We start from the raw sequence: 20,605 nt of genomic DNA, 5'->3' as shown, positions 1-20,605 counted from the left end.
TAAAAACATTTAAAATTATAATTCAAAATAATGTTTCAAAGACCAAAAAATGTATGCTGGATGATTACCTATTATCAATGTATTACCTATTTATTATAATTCGCTTTTAAAAGTATAAGGAGTTCCTACCAAATAATAACCCAAAAGCATAAATCATGAAATCTATCCAAATGTGAAAGAAAATCTCATCACGCAACCCACAATACATGACTATAAAATGAGTCTATTATTTTTGTTACTAGATTCTAGTGACGTTTCCAGTGTAAATCAGGTTTTAAAATCCGTCTTCCTAGTTAAAAAACAGAGTATAGAAGTGGATGAACTTAGGCGCATTTACCCTACTACGACGAATTGTTGCAAAATATGTAAAACAATCAGGGTTATTAGCGGTAGACAATTCACCCATTGAATTGTAGGTCTGTGAGTGGTGGGTTGGTATAACAGATCCCTGTGGCATTGGCAATATTGGCATATTTCAGCGATATTTGTCAATGTCCCGTCGAGCTATGCACCGCACATGCGAAAGAAATGTGGAAGTTGCGATTTGTCTGCTTCATTTGTGTTTAGTAATCGAAATTACAAATTACTTATTAAGTAAGTAAAAGCTGTTTACTCTATGCCTATGTATCTGTATGAATCGGCCTGGCGAGTGCGATGATATGTACCTACTTCAAGTATCGACGAGTGTAGGTAAGATTTTAGTGGACATTATATTTTAGGTTAGTTTTAAAACTCGCCAAGTAATACCTACCTACTGAGGAAATGTGTTCTCGATGACCAACAACTGTTAACTGGATCTGGATGTTCTTTTCGTATAGTGCTGTGAGGTAGGTATATCAATTCATTGTAGCAATATGCACCTTGACACATTTGGTTGTATTTATACTGACGTAAGGTATCTGAACTTGGAATTTGTTAACAAATCAGAAAAACCAAGAACTACGAAATGAAATGCCGTGTTATACATATTAATCAGGACAAGATCAAGTTACCCTTAATGTTAGGCCCTTGGCTCACCAAACCTACACGATAACGATCCGATGCCGATACGATGCTGAAAAATATCATCTGCTTATCGTATCCAAATCGATCTCATGTTTTATATACACAATTCTCACACCAAAGATACATTCGGCCGATACGTCGTACGATTTTCGGCTGCCGACTCGACATGTCAGACGTCCAGACGATTTCAGTTACTGTTTGGGCAGTCTGCAGTTATGGCGCATCAAAAGGCTGAATGTGAATTTAACCTCAAACTTGTAGAAGCAGTCGAAAATTTTCCTTGCTTATATAATTATAAGCTGGCAGAATATGCTAGAAAAGATATCACTGAAAAAGCATGGACAGAAGTGGCAAAAGAAGTAAACGACACAGGTATGTACTGTTTTTTACCAATTTATTAATAACTTAGTACAAACAATGTGCGTAGTGTGTAGATATTCATTTATCGTTTACATAAAATCGTCAGTAATAAAAGTTTGTGAGAAACTTTTAATTAATCATCGTTTACTCTGTAATTCCATTGCCATGGAAGAGCTACACGTGGTTGTAGAAAATATTGAGCTAAATAATTTCTCAAAGTATGTGCATTGGATCGGCCATCAATAGTAATCTGTTCGTCACCATTTGCATGGACGTTGGCTAATATTTCGTGAGGTTCTTGTTCTTCTTGTGGAAACTGTGTTGTTAAATATGCTCGTCCTTCTCTGTTACGAACATAATTATGAAGAATACATACTGCCCGAATTATGTTATTCACAGATTTTACTGCTTTACAACGAACAGAATTCAGCAACACTTGAAATTTTTGTGTCATCATGCCAAATGCACATTCAACGGTCTTACGACCTCGACTGAGTCTGTAATTGAATATTCTGCTCGTGTTATTCAGTGTTCGTTTTGGATAAGGTCTCATAAGATATTTTGAAAGTGGAAATGCTTCGTCACCAACAAAGTAATATGGAAAACTTTGTTGCAATTCATCATTTGGTAACAATCTTGGTTCCGGCAAATCTCGTCCTTGTTGTAGCCATTTGCCCATTCTTGACGCTCTAAAAATGCCGCCATCACAATTTCTACCAGCATACCCCGTTCTATCATAATAAAGTTACCATCAGCATCACTGCACGCCAGTAAAACGATAGAGTGAAACGATTTATAATTAAAATTTTCGGATCCGCTTCCAGGAATTTTCTGTATTCTAATATGCTTCCCGTCAATAGCTCCTAGGCAGTTTGGAAGATTCCACAACTGCTGATAGCGATCTGCTATTAATAGCCACTGATCTTTGTTCGGAATTGGCATATATTGTTCTTGTAAACTTGACCAAATAGCAGATGTAGTTTCTATTACAATACGTCCAATTGTATTATTTCCTCGAGCAAAATAAAATGCAAGAGCGCTGAACGTACATCCTGAGGCCAAATATCTGTAAAAATTTGTGTAACTATAAATGATTTGGTCAAGAGGTATATGCATGTTTTCTTTGTTTCTATTACAGTGAGCAAATGCAAGCAGAAATGGCAGAATGTAAGAACAGCTTTTGTGAGGAACTTGAAGTCACCTCCAAGTGGATCAGGTGCAAAATCCAAAAAACCGTATTATTTAGCAGAACATATGCAATTTGTGTTGCCATTTGTGAAACCCAACACACCTGACAGTGACACACAGGGCAATATACCATCAACTTCTGAACAACATAGTGAAGATGAAAGCGAAAGTATCGATGAAAGCACTGCAATTGCAGATAATACTGATGAAGCTGATGCCACGCAAGCTTCACAGGGTATTGGAAATGATGGAACACAAACGATTAACAGAAAAAAGTCCGCTAACACGGTAACAAACAAAAGAAAACCTGAATTGTCCGATGCTGATAGAGCGTTTGTAGAATTCTGCGATATTCGCAAAAAGAAAACTACCGATGCTGATCCAAATCAGATGTTTCTATTGAGCTTGCTTCCGGAGGTGAATGCAATGAATCCTCTACAGATGAGACGATTCAAACGAGAGGTTTTGAATTTAATTGACAATATTTTAGATGGAAAACCAGCATTCAGTAACCAATATTTTTTGAACAATACCACACCTTCATCCGCATCACCATATATTAGCGGCAACCAAAATTCCTTCCCAACAAGAAACGCATCCAATACTCCTTCACCTGCGCCATCTTCTTATTATAGTGAACATTCGTGGCCATCAAGAACCAGTACTCCTGCAACCGCAACGTCATCACCGAGGTCATCACTTTATGATAGCAACAATATGGAACCATCTCTGATTACCACAAATTTTCGACAATTGCCACAAACTGATCCCCACAATGGATGGAAACCAAGCAGCAGCAACACTGATTATGATTTAACTTATTTGCATTAACCATTGTAAAAAAACCTATATAATAAACACGTTATACACTTACCTAAGCGTTATTAAAAGTCTTTCTTCAACGCTCACACATTGTCGGTAGTTCGTATCTTTTTTTTGAATATATGGTCGCAGTTTTTCAACCAGTTCAAGAAAAAGTTCTTTAGACATCCGATAAAATGATCTAAACTTTACGGGATCCTGCGCAAGTTCTTTGGCAGCAATAAACATCCTTCGTTTTTTATTATTAGCGATATATGGATGTATCCACCATCTTCTTGTCTTATTAGATTTTCGTTGCTTTTTTCGATTTCGCAAATACCAATACATAGCAACGACATCATCCTCGTCACTTGACATTGCCGACTGTACTGATCAAAAAATGTAGGAAACAAGTAGGCCCAATGGAAGAAGAGCAGATCGCGAGCTTGTTGGCTGGTATATCGTGCCGGCATCGGATCGTTATCGTGTAGGTTTGGTAAGCGAAGGGCCTTAATCTCGTCGATGCAAACGACCATTATTGTATTGTTAGTAACATTGTCAATCCAATTATGACGTTAAGTGTTTCAGTTTCTGTCGAGGCAGAAAATTAAGCGGTTTGAATATATTTTGTGATGTGTAATTGACGAACAGTTATGGAACAAAGAATACAAATAACAATTTAATCTTGCTTATTAATAATGTTAATGGTAATAGTATTGGTGCAATTTGTAAAATTGAACGTGGGCGCACTAGAAGCCGATGTATTTTGACTTATAACCGACTGTACTGAATGGCTAGTTGACGGTCCCGGAACTGGTTCGATCACAGCATTCATAATTTTGTTGGCTATTGCGATTCTGTTATTTTCTGAATCGTCAATGTAACTCTCAGCCACCTCGGTGGACTTCCAACCGCCATGTCTTTTTAACATCGTAACATCTGCACCCGAATCCACAAGCATTGTTGCAGAGGTTCTGCGGAAGCAATGCCCAGTATACTTCTCAGGATCTGGCAGTTGCAAGTAGGTCGCCACTTCTTTAGGCATACTGCCAAATTTATTCATACCTATCACTTGTCGTGTGCAACGTCCTTTTTGGTAATTAAAAAAAAAACTTTGCCTTTCGACATTTGAAGGTCTTAAGCTGTAATAATTACCTTAGACCAGTTCCGAGCATTCCACCGGCTACTCCGAATTAGGTTTTCCTGCAGTTTTCCTAATTCGTAAGGTAAATACCGGAGTAGTAGGTATAGACCAACTTCAGACCTTCTGCAGATGCACCTCTAAATAGCATTATGCGGGTCACTCTGTAATTGGGCGCATGCCTGTTGAGGGCCCAAAACAAGAGAGGGATAATAATAATAAATAATAATATTTTTTAAATACTTCGTAAAATTCCCCCGTAATTGTGAACTTGCGTTGAACATTAGTTTTTGGATCGGGTACCCTAATTACAACAACTCCACCTAAATCTTGTATATGGTCAATTTTTAAGTTCCACAATTCGTGCTTCCGGCAAGCACCACTAATGCCAACTATAAGAGCAACCTGTAAGTGTAAAATACATATGATGTAACGAGTTTTGTTGTAGTTTTCTATAAGTACCTTTGTTGCTAGATATAAAGAGTCAGGGGCTTTTTCAATAAACGTTTTTACTTCGGTTGTTGTTAGAATTTTTGACTTTTTGGGGAGATAGCCGCTCGATTGCCTTTTTAAAAAGGCCTGCAACTTAGCGTAGCTGCTTATATCTACATTATTGTTCAAAACTAACGTAGACCTCAACATTGAATAAGTTTTTCACAATGTGGATACTTTGATTTCTTGCGATAGTTCGCTAAAGTAAGCCAACACTACATTCTCCGAAAATGAGGTGTGTTTTTCCTAATCCTCCACTCCAAAAATTTACTGTACGTATGTTTGTACACTGCCTTGGATTTGTTGGGAAGTAAATTTTTTTATTTGTTACTCAGTTGTAAACGTTGATTAACAAGACAAAACGCAAACGAGTAAACTGACTTGTAAAACTGACAGCAGACTTGTAAAACTGACAGCAGACCTGTAAAAATTTTACAAGTTAGTAATCTAGTAATTTCATTGGCCAGAATTAATGCGAAGTCTCTGTTACATGGATCACATGATATTTTAGACATTTCTTCAAGATCAATTTAAGAACTAATTATTTACGTTTACAAATGAGTAACAAATAAAATATTGTACATTATACGCCAGGTAATAGTTTTTACTGGCTCTATCGCCAGTAAAAACTCACTTACCTGGCTAATAATGTAAAATACTATTTGCTTGTTCTGCTTCCGCAGTAATTTCCGGGGGAGTATTTGAAAGTTCCATATCCTCACTGCTACTCATTTTCGCGCTATCGATACTTAAAATTCAAAATGTGGCGCAAGCGTAATTAAATTTTGACAGTTTACTTATGAATTGTGATTTAGGATGTCTTATAATAGATGTCGCCACATGTGCTCATTCCACATAGATATTCATTCCATCACAAGAGTTAGAAAGTCACTACACATGCGCGGAGTACGACGGGATCCGTAAAAGTTGAAACTTGGGCAACTTCAAACAGCTGATCGAAGCTACGGATCCGTAGTTGACATAGCCTTCCCCTATTGGTCTAAACTATTTACGGATGCGGCTTTCGTATGCATGGAAACGTAGCCTTAGATGTAGGTATACAAATTTTACAAAAGTAAGGTTAGATCAAACGTTATAAACTCATGATAAATACAACACTAACCTGTTTTCTGTTTTATCTTATTTCTTATCTCATCACAGAACACCAAACTGCAGATTTTAGGTTACAACTTATGTTTACAACGTACTTTAATTTTAAGTTGAACAACACCGATCCATCGAGAAAGTAAAAAAAAACACGATCGGGAATGATCCCTTTCCTAGTCGCTCAGTTACAAACGCGCGCGGCGCGTGTCAGCCGCCCGTGACCGCGGGATATTTGAAACTTGTTGGGCGACTCTCCAACACGACAATCAGTTTATTGCACAGTTGAGAAACGAAAAACAACCCTTTTATATTATTTTATAGTTGTTTTAGTTATTATCTTAGTGTCTACTAACCATATATAATTTACAATTTATTATAAAGGCGTTCTGACTGCACGTAATTCAGACGTAGAAAGCACGTTGAGGAGCGCTCCCCTAAACAACATTGAAGTACGTCCACTTTAAATCAACGTTGATATCACGTTACGATTGACACGTCGAAAAAAAGTTGCTTTATCTACGTGGACATAACGTTTAATTGTGGTTGACTCAACGTGATTGTTGATGATTCACCACATATCCACGTCAGCTCAACGTACCCTTGCTGCCTGGGTTTCGGGACAGAGAAGGATTGGAGTCTTCGGAATTTGTCGAAACTCTTCGCTTTCTAATTCGTCTGCCAGATTTTGGGGTATAATTGTCATTACCTTCGTCATCAGTCTCAAAAGATGAGGTGATTAGGCCTTGCACACAAAGGTCCTTGGCTACTTGAAGAGATTCCACATTGACTTTTTTTGCTTCCCCATCATGCCATGAGTAATTCGAATCTAAATCCTTACAATCATGTATGTACTTTCGAAGCAGTTGTTCACTTTTGGTGTTAGGAAATTTGTATGATGTTTCATTTTCATTTCGCCAACAGGAAGGTACGTAACTAATAGTCCTCCCAGCAAACAAAACGGCGTGATAAAAACGTATCATTTCCGTCGCATTTTGACCTAAATACGTAATTATTTTACGTGAATGTCACGTGTATGTTACGTTGGAATGTCACACTTTAATTACGTGTTATCGAATACGTGTAATACACGTTGCAAATTGGTTTATAATAAGGTAAAGGTATACTATACATAACTACATAAAAGCGAGGTATTTTCAATCCATTCATATATTTCGACAGCATATAAACTAGAAAAAAACAAAATAATAATATTTCAAAGTATCATGTAACATTAACCAACAGACATATAGACAACGTCTATATACTTGTGAAAATAAAAAGTATTATAGAGTCTAAAAATATTTTAAGGTATTCCCTAAACATTTATTAATGAATGTATGATGGGTAACGATGCCCATTGATGGTCAACAGTTGTGGGTAAAAGTATACATTTGGCAATCACCTCATCAATTGGAAATGAACTAAGATCCTCTGACAAATCAGATACTACATTAATACCTAGATCTTTCGAATTAAAAGGATAGTTGTACAAGGACAATTTCGAGCAAAACCTTTTTACCACAAGGATAACATTATTTTCGGGGGTATGAATGATGTTTTGAATTTGCATTGTTGAATTTCCTATAATACAGTAGCAATTTGATTTCGAATGGGAATGAATCGAAAAAGTTAAATGTTCAAGCTCTATTTTTTTAAACTGTAGTCCTGCAACTGAGTCCAAAGTGGGGCCAGAATCGTGTTGTAATTTAAATTGAATTTTTTTCTTAGAAACAACTTCATGCAAAATAAGTTCGTGTTCGCTCAACCTACACTGAGAAAAAGAGTCTAAATAAACAGTTTACTTGAATATTGTATAATTACCAAGAGTATAATGATTGATTGTCATAAGGTACTTGACTGTTAATATTAAGTAAACTGAATTACTTGAAGTTGGTTATTTGTAATTAAAAAAAATATTGTTACTGTAGCAACTCTGTGATACTGACACAAATAACTTATAGTTATTTAAATTAGGGTATTTAGTATTAGTGAACTGTTGAACTATGATGAACGAACTATTTTCAAAATTTAGTTACTGTCAGTAATCTGTTATATAAATTCAATTGCATTTATTGCACTGCATGGAAACATTTGACATTAATAAACTGTTTAATAACGATGCATAAACGCTGTATAACAGTTAATAACTGCAATGTGCAACTTTGCAAAATTCACTTACGGCGTCCATGTACCACGAACACGTCATTTATCATTTCGTTTGTGCTTGGCATCTTGCGTTTAAGAACGGCGGCGTTCCAAAAGCCAAAAGTTGTGTTTTGAAAGTCAAGTATCGTACGTTGACTTGACCATTGTCATTGTATACAAACTGTTTTACTGTTATAAATATCCTGCTATGAGTTTTGAGTACGTCAAAAAGTTACAAACGTGGGGGCTGGAGGAGTTCGTAGACATCTTTAAGGGTAAGTATTCTTACATATAATTATATTAAATTTACGTATTCCAATTGCAAACATCATTGCGTGTTGTTATGCCTATTTTGAGATATAAAGGAACTTTTTATTTTCCAAGTATCCAAGTAACATTATACATTTTACATTTACATATGAGTCAGTCATTTTAATAATAAAATGTACATTGTGCTGTGAGTTTAGAACAGATTTAAAAATAGAGACAGTGAACGACTACAGAAATAATCTTTGCACGAAGTGAGATTTATTTTTCATACGGGAGATTGTATGTGCCCAAACAAAAAAAATTAATACAATTACGCACGTTGGTACAGTTTTGTCATAACAAAATTATTAATATTGACGTATATGCCAAGCGTTACCAAAATCACCTCAAAATTAAATATTAACAAATTGTATGCTTTTTTAACATTAAATAATCCAAACTGGCATTTGATATTTATACATACAGGGTGATTCCTATAGTACCTGCCACCGTTTGGGAGCGTGTAGGTGGTGCGTAGGGGAGTATTTTGATATAGGACACTTGGGGTCGGAAATCTAAAATAAGGTGCCAGAGCCAAATTTACCTTCTGGAATTTCGCGCCTGTAGGTAGTCAACCCAACCGGCCGGCGGTGCACACGGAGCGATCTCAGGCGGCGATGTGTGGCTGACACTTGATCAGAATTTTGTTTAAACCCACGAAATCCCGTCTGCAACCACGCGTATCAAGTGAATAAACACTATGGCAATAGTATAATAATAGTTGGCTAGATGTAGGAAGTGCATTGAGAACAACGGTGGCCACGTTGAACACTTGTAAACGTTATTGCTTTTGACTGTCGTTTTCCCTCCTCCCTCCCATGTCGCTTCCTCGCGCTAACTCGCTCTGCATCGCTCCGCGCGAAACGTCGGTCGGTTGGGTTGCCTACATACAGGCGTGAAATTCCAGAAGATAAATTTGGTTCTGCCGCCCTTATTTTAGATTTCCGACCCCAAGTGTCCTATATCAAAATACTCCCCTAGGCACCCCCTATACGCTCCCAAACGGTGGCAGGTACTATAGGAATCACCCTGTATGTAATTAATTCGGAAAATAAACAAATATTAATATTAATTATTAATAATTAAAACTTTTGTGGGGATGCAGTAAAAAAATTAAAAGTAAAACTCTACTGTTTTTTAAATTTACAAATCAAGACCTCTCATCATTAATTATTAATGTTGTTTCAGAAGAAGGTATCAACGATGAAAGTTTTTGTCTTCTAGACACGGGGATACTATTGATAACCTATTTAAAAAATCTGGTCCAAGGCTAGTTTTTAAAAAGCAATTTGCCATTTTTTTAAGCGAAAGTTTGCAGGGGCCTCATATTGAAACTTACTCTACGCCTATTTTGGTATTAAAATATTATTTAAACTTTTGGTTTTTCATCATGAATGTTTAAGAATGTGACCAACAGTGATACCACTAGCATTAGTGACATATCTTCCATAGCTAACATGATAGTAATCCCGGCTAATGACCTACAAGGAAGTCTCATTAATACATCTACTACAAGTTACCATCACGATATTACTGATAGTTACGATATGTTCCAACCAAGCACTTCTAAAAAAACAAGAAGCGAAGATTCTTTCTTATTTCCTTCGGTAAATATTTAAGTATACCTATACTGTGCAAAAATGTGTAAGAGAATGTTGTAGACTTTGGAAAATTTATTGAAAATGCATGTGGACGGAAAAATTATCATGGCACACAAACATAAACTCAATAACGATGATCGACAAAAATTGGCAAAAATAGTTGTCAATCAAATCATATCCACACACAACTATGCTGAGTATGCGACTAGGTACTAATGTAATATAACTACTAAAATGTATTCAAATTTCAGAATAAGGGCGGACACGTTTTTGGAGGCTGCCAAAGAAATTATTAACTTGTTTCCAACCGAAAAAATTGAAACGTATTACATTCCCTACTCCCCGCCAAAAGGATCTTTAAGAAGGCAACCTGCCCGCGGAAAGCTGTGGTCCAGATATGTAAACGTCCGTGCAGCGTTAAGGTTGGCGGACAAATATAAAGTGACAGATGAAAATAAGGAGAACCTTGTACTAGAAGAAGAAAACGACAAATGAGGAGCAGACTTGCAAAACGCGTTTTGTCCAAAATTGTAAATTTTCAGGAATGACAAAAAACTACTACGTACAATACGAGTTACTTACGGACTTGCGTTTGGTATTAAAAAATCTATTAAAAATAGCATGAGAAATTACTAAATTTGCAGACTGGAAAAAGCCAAAGTGGCTTTACTATTTCAAAAAAACTGTTGGACAAAATGCTATTTGCAGGTCACTAGTTGACAAACAGCATTTTGATTGTCCATCCAACAGATCACTGGGTATAATAAATTTGGAAATGAAACAAACATATTGTCGATAACGTTTACTTGTATTATTTACAAACTTTAAATGAAATTAACCTCTTCCATGTCGTTACATTCACATTCTTCATTTGCTTCTATTTCCCCATCTTCACGTTGTTCTTCAAAAATTGGAACTAACCATGCCAGTTCTGGATCATTGTTCCACTTTTCTCCAGATAATGATTCTAATAATTTTTTTAAACTGTCTATTTTTTTTTCTTTATCTGATGTCCCAAAGGTAGCCATGGCACGACTACCTGGTCGAATCGTGTGCGTGGTTTTAGTAAAGATTGGAATTTGTTTGTATCAGTGCGATAGAGTACTTCACTTTTCACTAAAATATTGTTGGCGGAAACATTCTTTTTAATAAAAAATCTTCGGCAAGAACTTATGCCATTCACTTTTTTGAGCCACTGCAGCATATTTTTTACATCAAGCAGATTCCAATCAGACCCAAGTTTTCGTACCTCGCCCACTTTAGTGTACAATTCCCAATATGCGTCTGGAGTTTTTATGAGACTGTGGGACCTTAATATTTTTTCGATGCGTCCAAAGATTCGATCGGCAGGAAGATAAGAGTGACCTCTGATCGGAAATATAATTTCTATTTCCTTTATTTTTTCGCCTGACGTATGGAGCCAAAACATCAAAGCATGTATGACGTGACTATTTTTGTTTTGCCCCCCACAGCCGTCGGCAAAAAAACGGATCTTCGTCGCATCTTCAGGAAATTCAGTTCTTTTTAAAAAATCAATAATGGCAGATGATGTCTCAGTAGCCCCCCTTCCTGCTTGGTGTTCCATCCACGTGTAAAATATTGGTTCTTGACAATTGAGTTTGGTAACGCAAAAAAAATATATTGACAGCTGTTGAGCGTAAAATGCCTCTTGAATAGGTACTTTTGGCAATACCTGAACTTGCTGTAAGTCGAAGCAGTACGAAACTGTATTAGGCACTTCAGTTTTCATTAACTTATGGAATTGTGTGGCACGAAATTTGTGTACTTTCAGTTCAGTGGATATTTTCTGCTTTTCAGAAGAGCTTTGAGACATACTTATTTTGGTTTGTGTTCTTACACAATAGCTACAAACATCAGTAGCAGGACTGCCGAATCCAATATTGAAATATTTACTGAACACCCGACTGAAGTACTTGTAATTCACTTTTAAACCTTCTGGTGAGTTTTTGTTATATAACTGCCAAAGAATAGAAATGTTGTACTCCGAAGATATGTAGATCCGTCGAGACTTCTGTCTTCCATAGTGGCTCTCTTTTCCTTGTAATTGACTAATGAACGACTTTACAGCATCCAATTTGTCTACAAACTTAAAAGCTCGTCTATCGCCTCCTCTTTTTTCTTTTATAATTTCCTCCCCAGCCTGGAGTTTCTTGCAAATTGTGTTTAGTCTCCTTTGACAAACGTTGTATACAGCCATTACAAACTTTTGACAAATTTGTACTTTTTGTCGACTGATATATACCTGTAAAAATTCGAATATAACACACCTACTAAGTGAAAAAAGCAGTAAAAGATCAACAAAAGCTCGAGAACTTTAATATTCTTTCCAACATAAAAAATGGTTGCACCAAATTGTTGATGAAACACGACGTATGTAAGACTCAAAACATGGAGTCTTTTATCAAAAACGACGTATGTACTTTTATACTTACATGATATTTTGCAGACAAGGAGTGCGGTTTTCCATCAGATTTGCGAGCTCTTTTTCGTTTAGGGATATCCAACTCAATGTTACTGGCTAATATTCCATCTTGAATAACTTTATTGGGATTTTTGTAAAAAACTTCCCGAGGTTTAAGTATATCATCTCGCCCTACTTGCCCACACTGCAGTTTTGGATTATTCTTATGATTACAAACTATATTAAATTGTTGTAAATCAGGATCATGGTTTGAATATCTGACTTGCTTCTTTCTCTCCCTGGATGTTAAATTTGCTTGTCGTTTCCGGCTACCACGGTCACAATCACCAACAATATGCTCCCCATCTGCAGATTCCATTGTAATTGAAACGTTGCGAAAAAGATGCAAACTAAACACACAATACTGCAAAATAAACCGAAACGACACTAAGAGCAGTAACCTAACTGTTAGGTTATAAAAACAGCGTGTTTACGGCTGGACTGAATGCGTTTTGTTCGTCTCACGGACAAAATGCTATTTGTTTGTCTAATGTCGATGGACTAAATGCATTTTGCATGTCCAAGTGAATTTCACAACACATTTCAAGTGGGACATAATGCGATTTGGACATCCAATATTATATGAAACGATAGAGATTCAAGTGTATATTGCAACGCCACCTTCAGTTGAAAAATTTAAAATTTGGACAAACTGCGTTTTGCAAGTCTGCTCCTCAAATATGAACATGATTTAGCATTCCTAAAAGTTGCAGTGGAACCCCAGCAAAGAGTTGCTCAGTGTTGGGAATCAACATTCCGTATTAGGCAAAAACGATACAAAAGTGAACCCATAGAAACATATTTTGAAGCATTTCCTTCTTTAAAACTCCAATTCGGAATTGAGCTGGTAAGTAGAAACCAAAAAAATGTTTTAATAGACTGGTATGGCTATATTGTGTCCAGCCTAAAGGTTCTATGCATTAAAAAAGCTTGACATATCCTAGAAATCAGTTGCGTCTTTTTATAAGAGTATTTAATACATATGTTATAACAATATTTCGCAATTTCGATATATTTTATTTACTTCTAAACATAGTGGCGCACTCACATATCCTCTTCTTGTAAATCTAGTTTCTTTTTAAATCTGAATACACAGTAAAAAAATTTTATGATTCGAAAAAGCGCAACTTCTTGTCTTGGACACATTGTATTTTCATTTTGTTTATAAATGCAGTTAGGGTATGTTAGTGATTTTGTTTGTTTTTTTTTCGTAGTTGGAGATTGACTTTAATACTTTACATCCAAATAAAGCGAACATCATTTACGAAAATTGGCCAAGTGTTTCAAAAGCAATATTATCCGAAGCTAAAGAACGAAAAATTATTATTGAAGAAAGAAACGAAGGTAATCATAATTAGATATCTATGGATGGTTATGTACCTAATAAGTTTTTTTTTAGATTTGTCAACAAGTGCACTTCTATGCTTGCCATATTTATTTTCCCCAACTACTGTAAAAAATAGTAGTAAAAATAAAATTGGGAACTGGCGTCCAAGCCGACTTGAAGTTCAGCATAGTTTTTTCTTCTGTACTAAAGTAAGTAGACAGATATTTACGACTTCATGCAAGGTGTTCAAATTCCAAATCAAAATCAGGCAATTTGTTGCTCTAAAAACGTGGACGTTTTATAACATTCTAAGATTGAGTTATTTATGACCATATTTCCATTTATATTCAGATTGCTACCGTTAAAATGAATACTGTACTTACTTCATTTGGTGTAGTAACATCAGTACTCTTACATATTATTACGCTTTATTATTCATTTATTGTTAACATCAACAACTTTTAATAACACGGAATATTTTGTTACATTCTAGAATTTATTGGAATTAGAAGAAATAGTAGACGCGAGACAGCATAAGTTAGAAAAATATCAACTTCCTTTACAGCCTTTTGGTGTGGCAGTGGGGGATGTGGGACAAGAAAGTTATTACGTGTATAACCAAAATATTAAGTATAAGTTAGAGTCTAGCATTAGATGCCTAGAATTATTATACAAACTGTTTCATGCACTTAACCTAAATTATCCTGCAGAAAGCAAATCTATTTGGCAATTTATCGAAGAAGTGGTTTATGGGATGCCTGTCACGGGTAAAACAAGTAGTGCTGCTTCAGCAATAGCTGATATTAATTATCACCTTAAATTGTAACTACCTATACCTACTTTCGTAAGTTTATTAGTTTAACTATAATCAATGGTTTAACCATTGGTTTAACGCTACTGAATAACTTATGTTTTGATTATCACAATGGTCATTTGTGGTTTGTGCTTGGAAAATTACGGAAATGTTAAGTCATTAGTTACTCATCTTAAAATAATACATAATCTTAAACCGAATGATACATACAACTGCGTTGAACCTAAATGCTTCAGAAATTTTAGTTCTTTAAATTCCTTTAGGAAACACATTAAAACTCATGAAAATATTAACTCTCAGCTCACTCGTAAATCACTGCCGGATGTTACTACAAATAGTACAAACTTGCCTGACAATAACTCTACACATAGTACAGTTTGTATTGATGAAGACACTAAAACAGTGGTGTCGAATGAAAGTGAAATCCCACGTTCAATTATTGATAACAACTTTTACAAATCGTTAATCGAAAACCGTGTTGTTAGTTTTATCGCTAATATGTATGCAATGAATAATCTTACCCGAAAAGACGTACAAGTAATAATAAATTACATTAAAGATTTATTTGGCGAACCTTTAGAAGTTTTGAAAATTGATATTTTACAGATTCTAAAAAATAGTACTCAAATAAGGCTAGAAGACAGTGAAAGAATTGCTTTATATTTTGAGCAATTAAAGAGCTTATTTTCTGGTTTAGATTCAGATTATTTACGTCTGAAACACTTCAAAGATTCTCATTTCTACATTCCTCCTATTCAGTGTATTATTGGCCAACGAGAAACCACAAGAAACAATGCTATATATGCACAAAGTAATGTAAGCCAATTTATTGAACTATCAAAAATCCTAAAACTTTTTTTTGAGTTACCAAACGTTTTAAAACAAACTTTAGAACATTTAAACATTTTGAAAAGCAGTAGATTTTATCAAAACATATACCAATCAGAATTTTGGAAAAACAAAATTAATCATATACATTTACAAGATAATGATATCATTTTGCCCTTGTATATATATTTCGACGATTATGAAAGTGGAAATCCTCTTGGGTCACATGCAGGCATACATAAAATCTCTTCTATATATTGTTCAGTTCCAGTATTACCTACCTCAAAAATATCAATCTCAGTTAGCGAATATTTTTCTGTTTTCATTATTTCATAGCTCTGATTTAAAGGAATTTGGACATCAAGTTATATTTTCTAAATTGGTGGAAGAATGCAATAAGTTATTGTCGGATGGAATTCGTCTTAAAAATTTTAACACACAGACAAACATATATTTTTGTGTTGCGTTAATATTGGGAGATAATTTAGGTCTAAACACAATATTGGGATATACAGAATCTTTTCGAGCAAGTTTTTATTGTCGATTTTGTAAATGTAATAAAACTGTTTTGGAATCTCAACTGACAGAAGATGCTAATATGTTAAAATCTAAATTAAACTATGAAAATGACCTTGAAACTGGAAATACTACCTTAACCGGAATGAAGCAAAGGTGTGTTTGGAATAATGTAGTCACATTTCATGCAACAGACAATTTGTCAGTAGATATTGCGCATGACATATTCGAAGGAGTCGGGTCATTTGATATTTGTGAACTGTTGCATCGTTTTATTATTGTTGATAAAATATTTACATTAGACATTCTAAACAAGCGTATAAAGTACTTTAATTATGGAAATCAAAATATAAATAAACCCCCATTAATTTCATACGAACATTTAAAAAAGAAAAAGCTTCATATGAGTTGCGCAGAAATGAAATGCTTTATTCTTCTATTTGGATCTATTGTAGGTCCGCTTGTGACCAATAACAAATATTGGGAACTTTACATACTACTGCGAAAAATTTTAGATATTGTACTTTCTCAGGAATTTTTATATTCTTCTTTACAAATTACGTGCAACTATCTTCAAGAATTAATTTCAAACCACCATCAATTATATATGGAGTTGTTTAATTTACCCCTTAAACCAAAACATCACTTCTTGGTACACTACCCAAGAGTGCTAAAAACTGTAGGGCCACTGTCAAAATTATCTACCCTAAGATTTGAGTCTAAACATCGCGAATTTAAAAAAACTGCTGTTGGAGTAGCTTCTCGTGTAAATATTACGTACACTGTTGCAATAAAACATCAACTCAAATTGTGTGCAACATTTATGGAAGAAAAAGGATTTATGAACTATCCTCAAATCGAATTAAAGGAACAGATGGAAAGTCTTGGACTATCCAACAGACAGTGCGTTGCTGCCTCTGTATACTGTGACAGATGAAGAAACCCTTCCTATGCAGACGTACCCGATTAGTGAAATTTTATATAAAAGTTTGATATTGCCATATAAAGAAAAAACTTTTGTTTGTTCCCCATTATTACATTTATACAAATAAATTATTTTAATTTATGTTTCTTGTTTGTAACAAATATGAAAAATTGACACCTATTATTTATCTAATTTTATTTTATAATAATAGATCATATTATGTTGTGGAATTCCCTGATGAGGTTGATGAAGATGGTAGATCGTCAATGGCAATTATCCCAGATGCATGGCTTACCTCTGACAAACAGAAATGCTTTTGGCCAATTTACTTAAAGAATGATGCTGCGATACAGAAGGCAGTGTTTAATGGAGCAAGCGTTATTATGGAAAAAAGTGTCACATGCCTCATTAGAATAAAATATAAAACAGGTAAATTTACTTTACATAGTATCTAGTTTACCATTTGTTTTTTTCTAGACGATTATCAGAAAGCAAAAAATAAAATGATGTTGTTGGAAAATACTTCGAACGTTTCGTCTGATGATGATAGTGCACATCGTCGTCCACGAAAAAAAAATTTGCAGCTAGAAGATTTCATTGCAGATTATTCTGAAGATGATTTGAGTGAAATTTCCCCAGTCCCCAAGCTTTTTAGCTCCATAAACAGAATAGTGGAACTACAGAGTGATTGCGAATCTGCCCGTAGTACTCCTTCACTTCGCAGAGAAAACAACAAATATGGCGGCCTCACAACGAATGTGAATGATTGTTCAACTCCAAGTACTACTCGTTCATTTCCACCGCGTAACAATAACGTTGATGCACCAATGAATGCCAACAGAATTATGGGTAAGCATTAAAAATGATCCACGTGTTCGTTTTATTTTCTCCTATATTAATAATGTTTTAGATCTTCTTGAGAAAATTCTTAAAACCCAAGAAGAGTTAAAGGCTCAAATGAGACATGTAGTCCAATTAATTGCCCAGCAAACAAACAATAATGCAGTCGATAAACTTTACACGACAAGTGAATGGAAAATCGCGAACACAATTGGGGAATTGAAAAAATTGAATTTGTCTTTGGAATCTCAAGAAACATTTAATAAATCGGTATGTATTTAAACAAAAAACATATTCTAATAAAATTACACTAACAGTAGTGCATGGAGATTGCCCTTTGCCTTTCATTATTTTAGTACTCTTTATCAGGTTAATATTTTGCACTCTATTGGAGGCAAAGACGTGACTAATACCTGCAGACGTATTTTAAGCAAACTCGTAGGGAATGAGGTGGCCATGTCAATGAAATGGTCTGGTCGTAATGGCAGAGAGCCATTTGGAGCGCTAAAACACATCGTTGATTTACTCCTTGGTAAGCATTTTTGTTTTGGTATACAATGCTGTCTTTTAAGTTAGGATTTGTTACACACAGTCTGACATATGATTTGACACAGCAGCCTTGTTGTGATAAAAACTATAATTTTAAAAATTTTAATTGTAATAATCATTTACGTAAACTTTTTTTTTCATGTATAAATTATGGTACTTTTTTGTTGTAGTTGCGGTTAGAAAAAATCCCCTATGCTGCAATGCAACGAAAAAAGATGTGGAGGACTGTGCCAAAGTATGGCTCCGAAACGCGGGCGATAGAGATGGTGGGCGAAGCCGGCGCACAAACAACAAAAATACCGGAAGTAATACTAATAATCGATAATACTTAATTAATCAAAAATGTCAATATGTAGTATAAACAAAATTTACATTTTTCATACACTCTTTGCGTTGTTGGGTAGTTTCTGGCAGAAAAATCATGGCCCTTTACTGGCATACTAATACAAATTATTGATGGCAAACTGTTGGTTATTTACAGGAAATCCGCATTTGGCCAGCTTATGGCCATAACGACATAAATGCGCTGGGCCATTCAAAAATGCCAATGGTGGCCCATTGTTGTAAGTTAACGCGAGAACATATTTAACCATTAATGGGCCAGTGAAATTGTGTTTGTTGGGACCTCTCAAATGGATGCTAGCGCTCGTTATAGGTTAGGTACGCCGGACTTGCGTCTCTGCTGCAAGTGCAAAGCACAAATTACGTGTTAAGAGAGCGCGTAAAAACGACTTTTTATTTTAGCTTGTGGTTGATGGAGCGAGCGCAACCTTGATACATATGCCTGCAGTTTTCCATAAATCTGCAATTACACATAATATTTTTGCTCCGACAGCATGAGTGTAATTTGTAATAGTTATACCTTTGGCCGATTCTGCTTAGCTTTGATTTATATTCAAAGCTTTTTAGTATATTTGTAATATATACAGTGTGTGAAGCGATGGGGTATACAAGAGACTAAAATTTATTCTTCATGATATTTTTTGCTTGCTTTGAAAGTACCAATAACGTTTCGATTGTTTGTGGTTTGATAGCAATAAGCCGCGTACAGACCGAATTCCAACGCCAAGCCAACGAATCCAAGCACGTGTGACGTTGGCGTTTGTCGTTGGAAACGATTGGAATGCCCTCGTCCACACCAAAATTTAAGATTTGAGTTGAACTTGCTGGGACCGTGTTGGGTAAAGTTCTGTAACCGGTGCTGCTAGTCTGTCAAACAATGTCAAGCGATGAGGACGATTTACTGCTGGCGAGTGCGGGGTTTTTAATAATGAATTCTTTAATTTCAAAGAAAAAGAAGAAAAACGGCCTAGGCGTTGGTGGGTAACAACACCATTTAAAAATAGGAGTTTGTATAGTGGCAGTCCCTTACTAGAGGAACTTCAAAATGAAGATGATGGACATTTTAAAAAGGCAGACAAACGACTAAAAACTAAAATCGCGACAAATCCTGTCCAGACCACATCAAATTTCCCTTAGATGTACCGCTCACCGAGCGAACGCAATCGAACGCCAACAGCGTCATTAGAAGCGGTTGGAAACCGTTGGGTTGCGCGGTACACACCAATCCCAACACCTCCAAATCTGTAACCACAGGCTTGCGTTGGAAACTCGGTCTGTACGCGCCTATACGCTATTTTGATCATAAATGTAGAATAACTTAAAAAAAATAATTTTATTATTTTCCCAGATTTCCATAAATAAATTTTAGATTATTGAAACGTTATTGGTACTTTCAAAGCAAGCAAAAAATATCATGAAGAATAAATTTTTTTCATAAATCAATATTTTTAAAAAAATTCCCTCTTGTATACCCCATCGCTTTACACACTGTATAATTAGGTATATGAAGTAAATGATTACGGTCGAATATACTGCCTAGTGGTTCAAAAAAATATTTCATTTATATTAATTTGGATATATACGAATTTTATTGTTGCATAAATATTCAATACACATCCAAATGCAAATATTTATAAAAAAATATTTTCTAAACATTTGTAATATTTAACAGATATATAAATATTATGTACATATTGAATAAATGTTTGGTGCTACTAGGGGTGATTCTAAGGTAGTGTAGTAGAAAAAAGAGTTTTGTTACGGATAATACAGGTAATGTGTCGAAAATGCGCAAAAACCTCAACTTACTTGCCAAGGATTTAAAAATTCCTG

At 35.2% G+C, this 20,605-nt stretch overlaps 2 protein-coding genes across 7 annotated transcripts; both read left to right on the top strand.

The window, feature by feature from the left end:
- The first annotated feature begins 1,012 nt into the window (after nucleotides 1–1,012).
- LOC116159116 lies at nucleotides 1,013–3,837 on the top strand. 3 transcript variants are annotated; one of them, XM_031472025.1, is made up of 3 exons: nucleotides 1,013–1,377; nucleotides 2,504–2,841; nucleotides 2,894–3,837. In XM_031472025.1, exons 1-3 carry the CDS (start codon nucleotides 1,095–1,097, stop codon nucleotides 2,954–2,956), a joined length of 684 nt encoding a protein of 227 aa, XP_031327885.1. In that variant the 5' UTR covers nucleotides 1,013–1,094; the 3' UTR covers nucleotides 2,957–3,837. The 3 variants fall into 3 exon arrangements, with proteins under 3 accessions (XP_031327885.1, XP_031327884.1, XP_031327883.1); XM_031472024.1 differs by having other exon boundaries at nucleotides 2,504–2,970; nucleotides 3,044–3,837; XM_031472023.1 differs by having other exon boundaries at nucleotides 2,504–3,837.
- Nucleotides 3,838–9,781: 5,944 nt separating this feature from the next.
- On the top strand, nucleotides 9,782–18,824 carry LOC116160029. 4 transcript variants are annotated; one of them, XR_004143119.1, is made up of 12 exons: nucleotides 9,782–9,902; nucleotides 9,952–10,155; nucleotides 10,210–10,346; nucleotides 10,401–10,640; nucleotides 13,310–13,478; nucleotides 13,846–13,975; nucleotides 14,031–14,167; nucleotides 17,253–17,470; nucleotides 17,519–17,890; nucleotides 17,952–18,151; nucleotides 18,251–18,413; nucleotides 18,601–18,824. XR_004143119.1 is itself a non-coding variant. In XM_031473145.1 (9 exons), exons 4-9 carry the CDS (start codon nucleotides 17,308–17,310, stop codon nucleotides 18,753–18,755), a joined length of 1,005 nt encoding a protein of 334 aa, XP_031329005.1. In that variant the 5' UTR covers nucleotides 12,709–13,478; nucleotides 13,846–13,975; nucleotides 14,031–14,167; nucleotides 17,253–17,307; the 3' UTR covers nucleotides 18,756–18,824. The 4 variants fall into 4 exon arrangements, 3 of the variants coding, with proteins under 3 accessions (XP_031329003.1, XP_031329005.1, XP_031329004.1); XM_031473145.1 differs by lacking the exons at nucleotides 9,782–9,902; nucleotides 9,952–10,155; nucleotides 10,210–10,346; nucleotides 10,401–10,640 and having other exon boundaries at nucleotides 12,709–13,478; nucleotides 17,952–18,049; nucleotides 18,098–18,151; XM_031473143.1 differs by lacking the exons at nucleotides 17,253–17,470; nucleotides 17,519–17,890; nucleotides 17,952–18,151; nucleotides 18,251–18,413; nucleotides 18,601–18,824 and adding an exon at nucleotides 14,452–16,982.
- Nucleotides 18,825–20,605: the final 1,781 nt, after the last annotated feature.

The sequence above is a fragment of the Photinus pyralis genome, unplaced genomic scaffold (assembly GCF_008802855.1).
Source record: "Photinus pyralis isolate 1611_PpyrPB1 unplaced genomic scaffold, Ppyr1.3 Ppyr1.4_LG1, whole genome shotgun sequence".
Classification (NCBI taxonomy): Eukaryota; Metazoa; Arthropoda; class Insecta; order Coleoptera; family Lampyridae; genus Photinus; species Photinus pyralis.
Note: the sequence above shows the minus strand (reverse complement) of the source record. Positions and strands in the feature narration are given on the sequence as shown.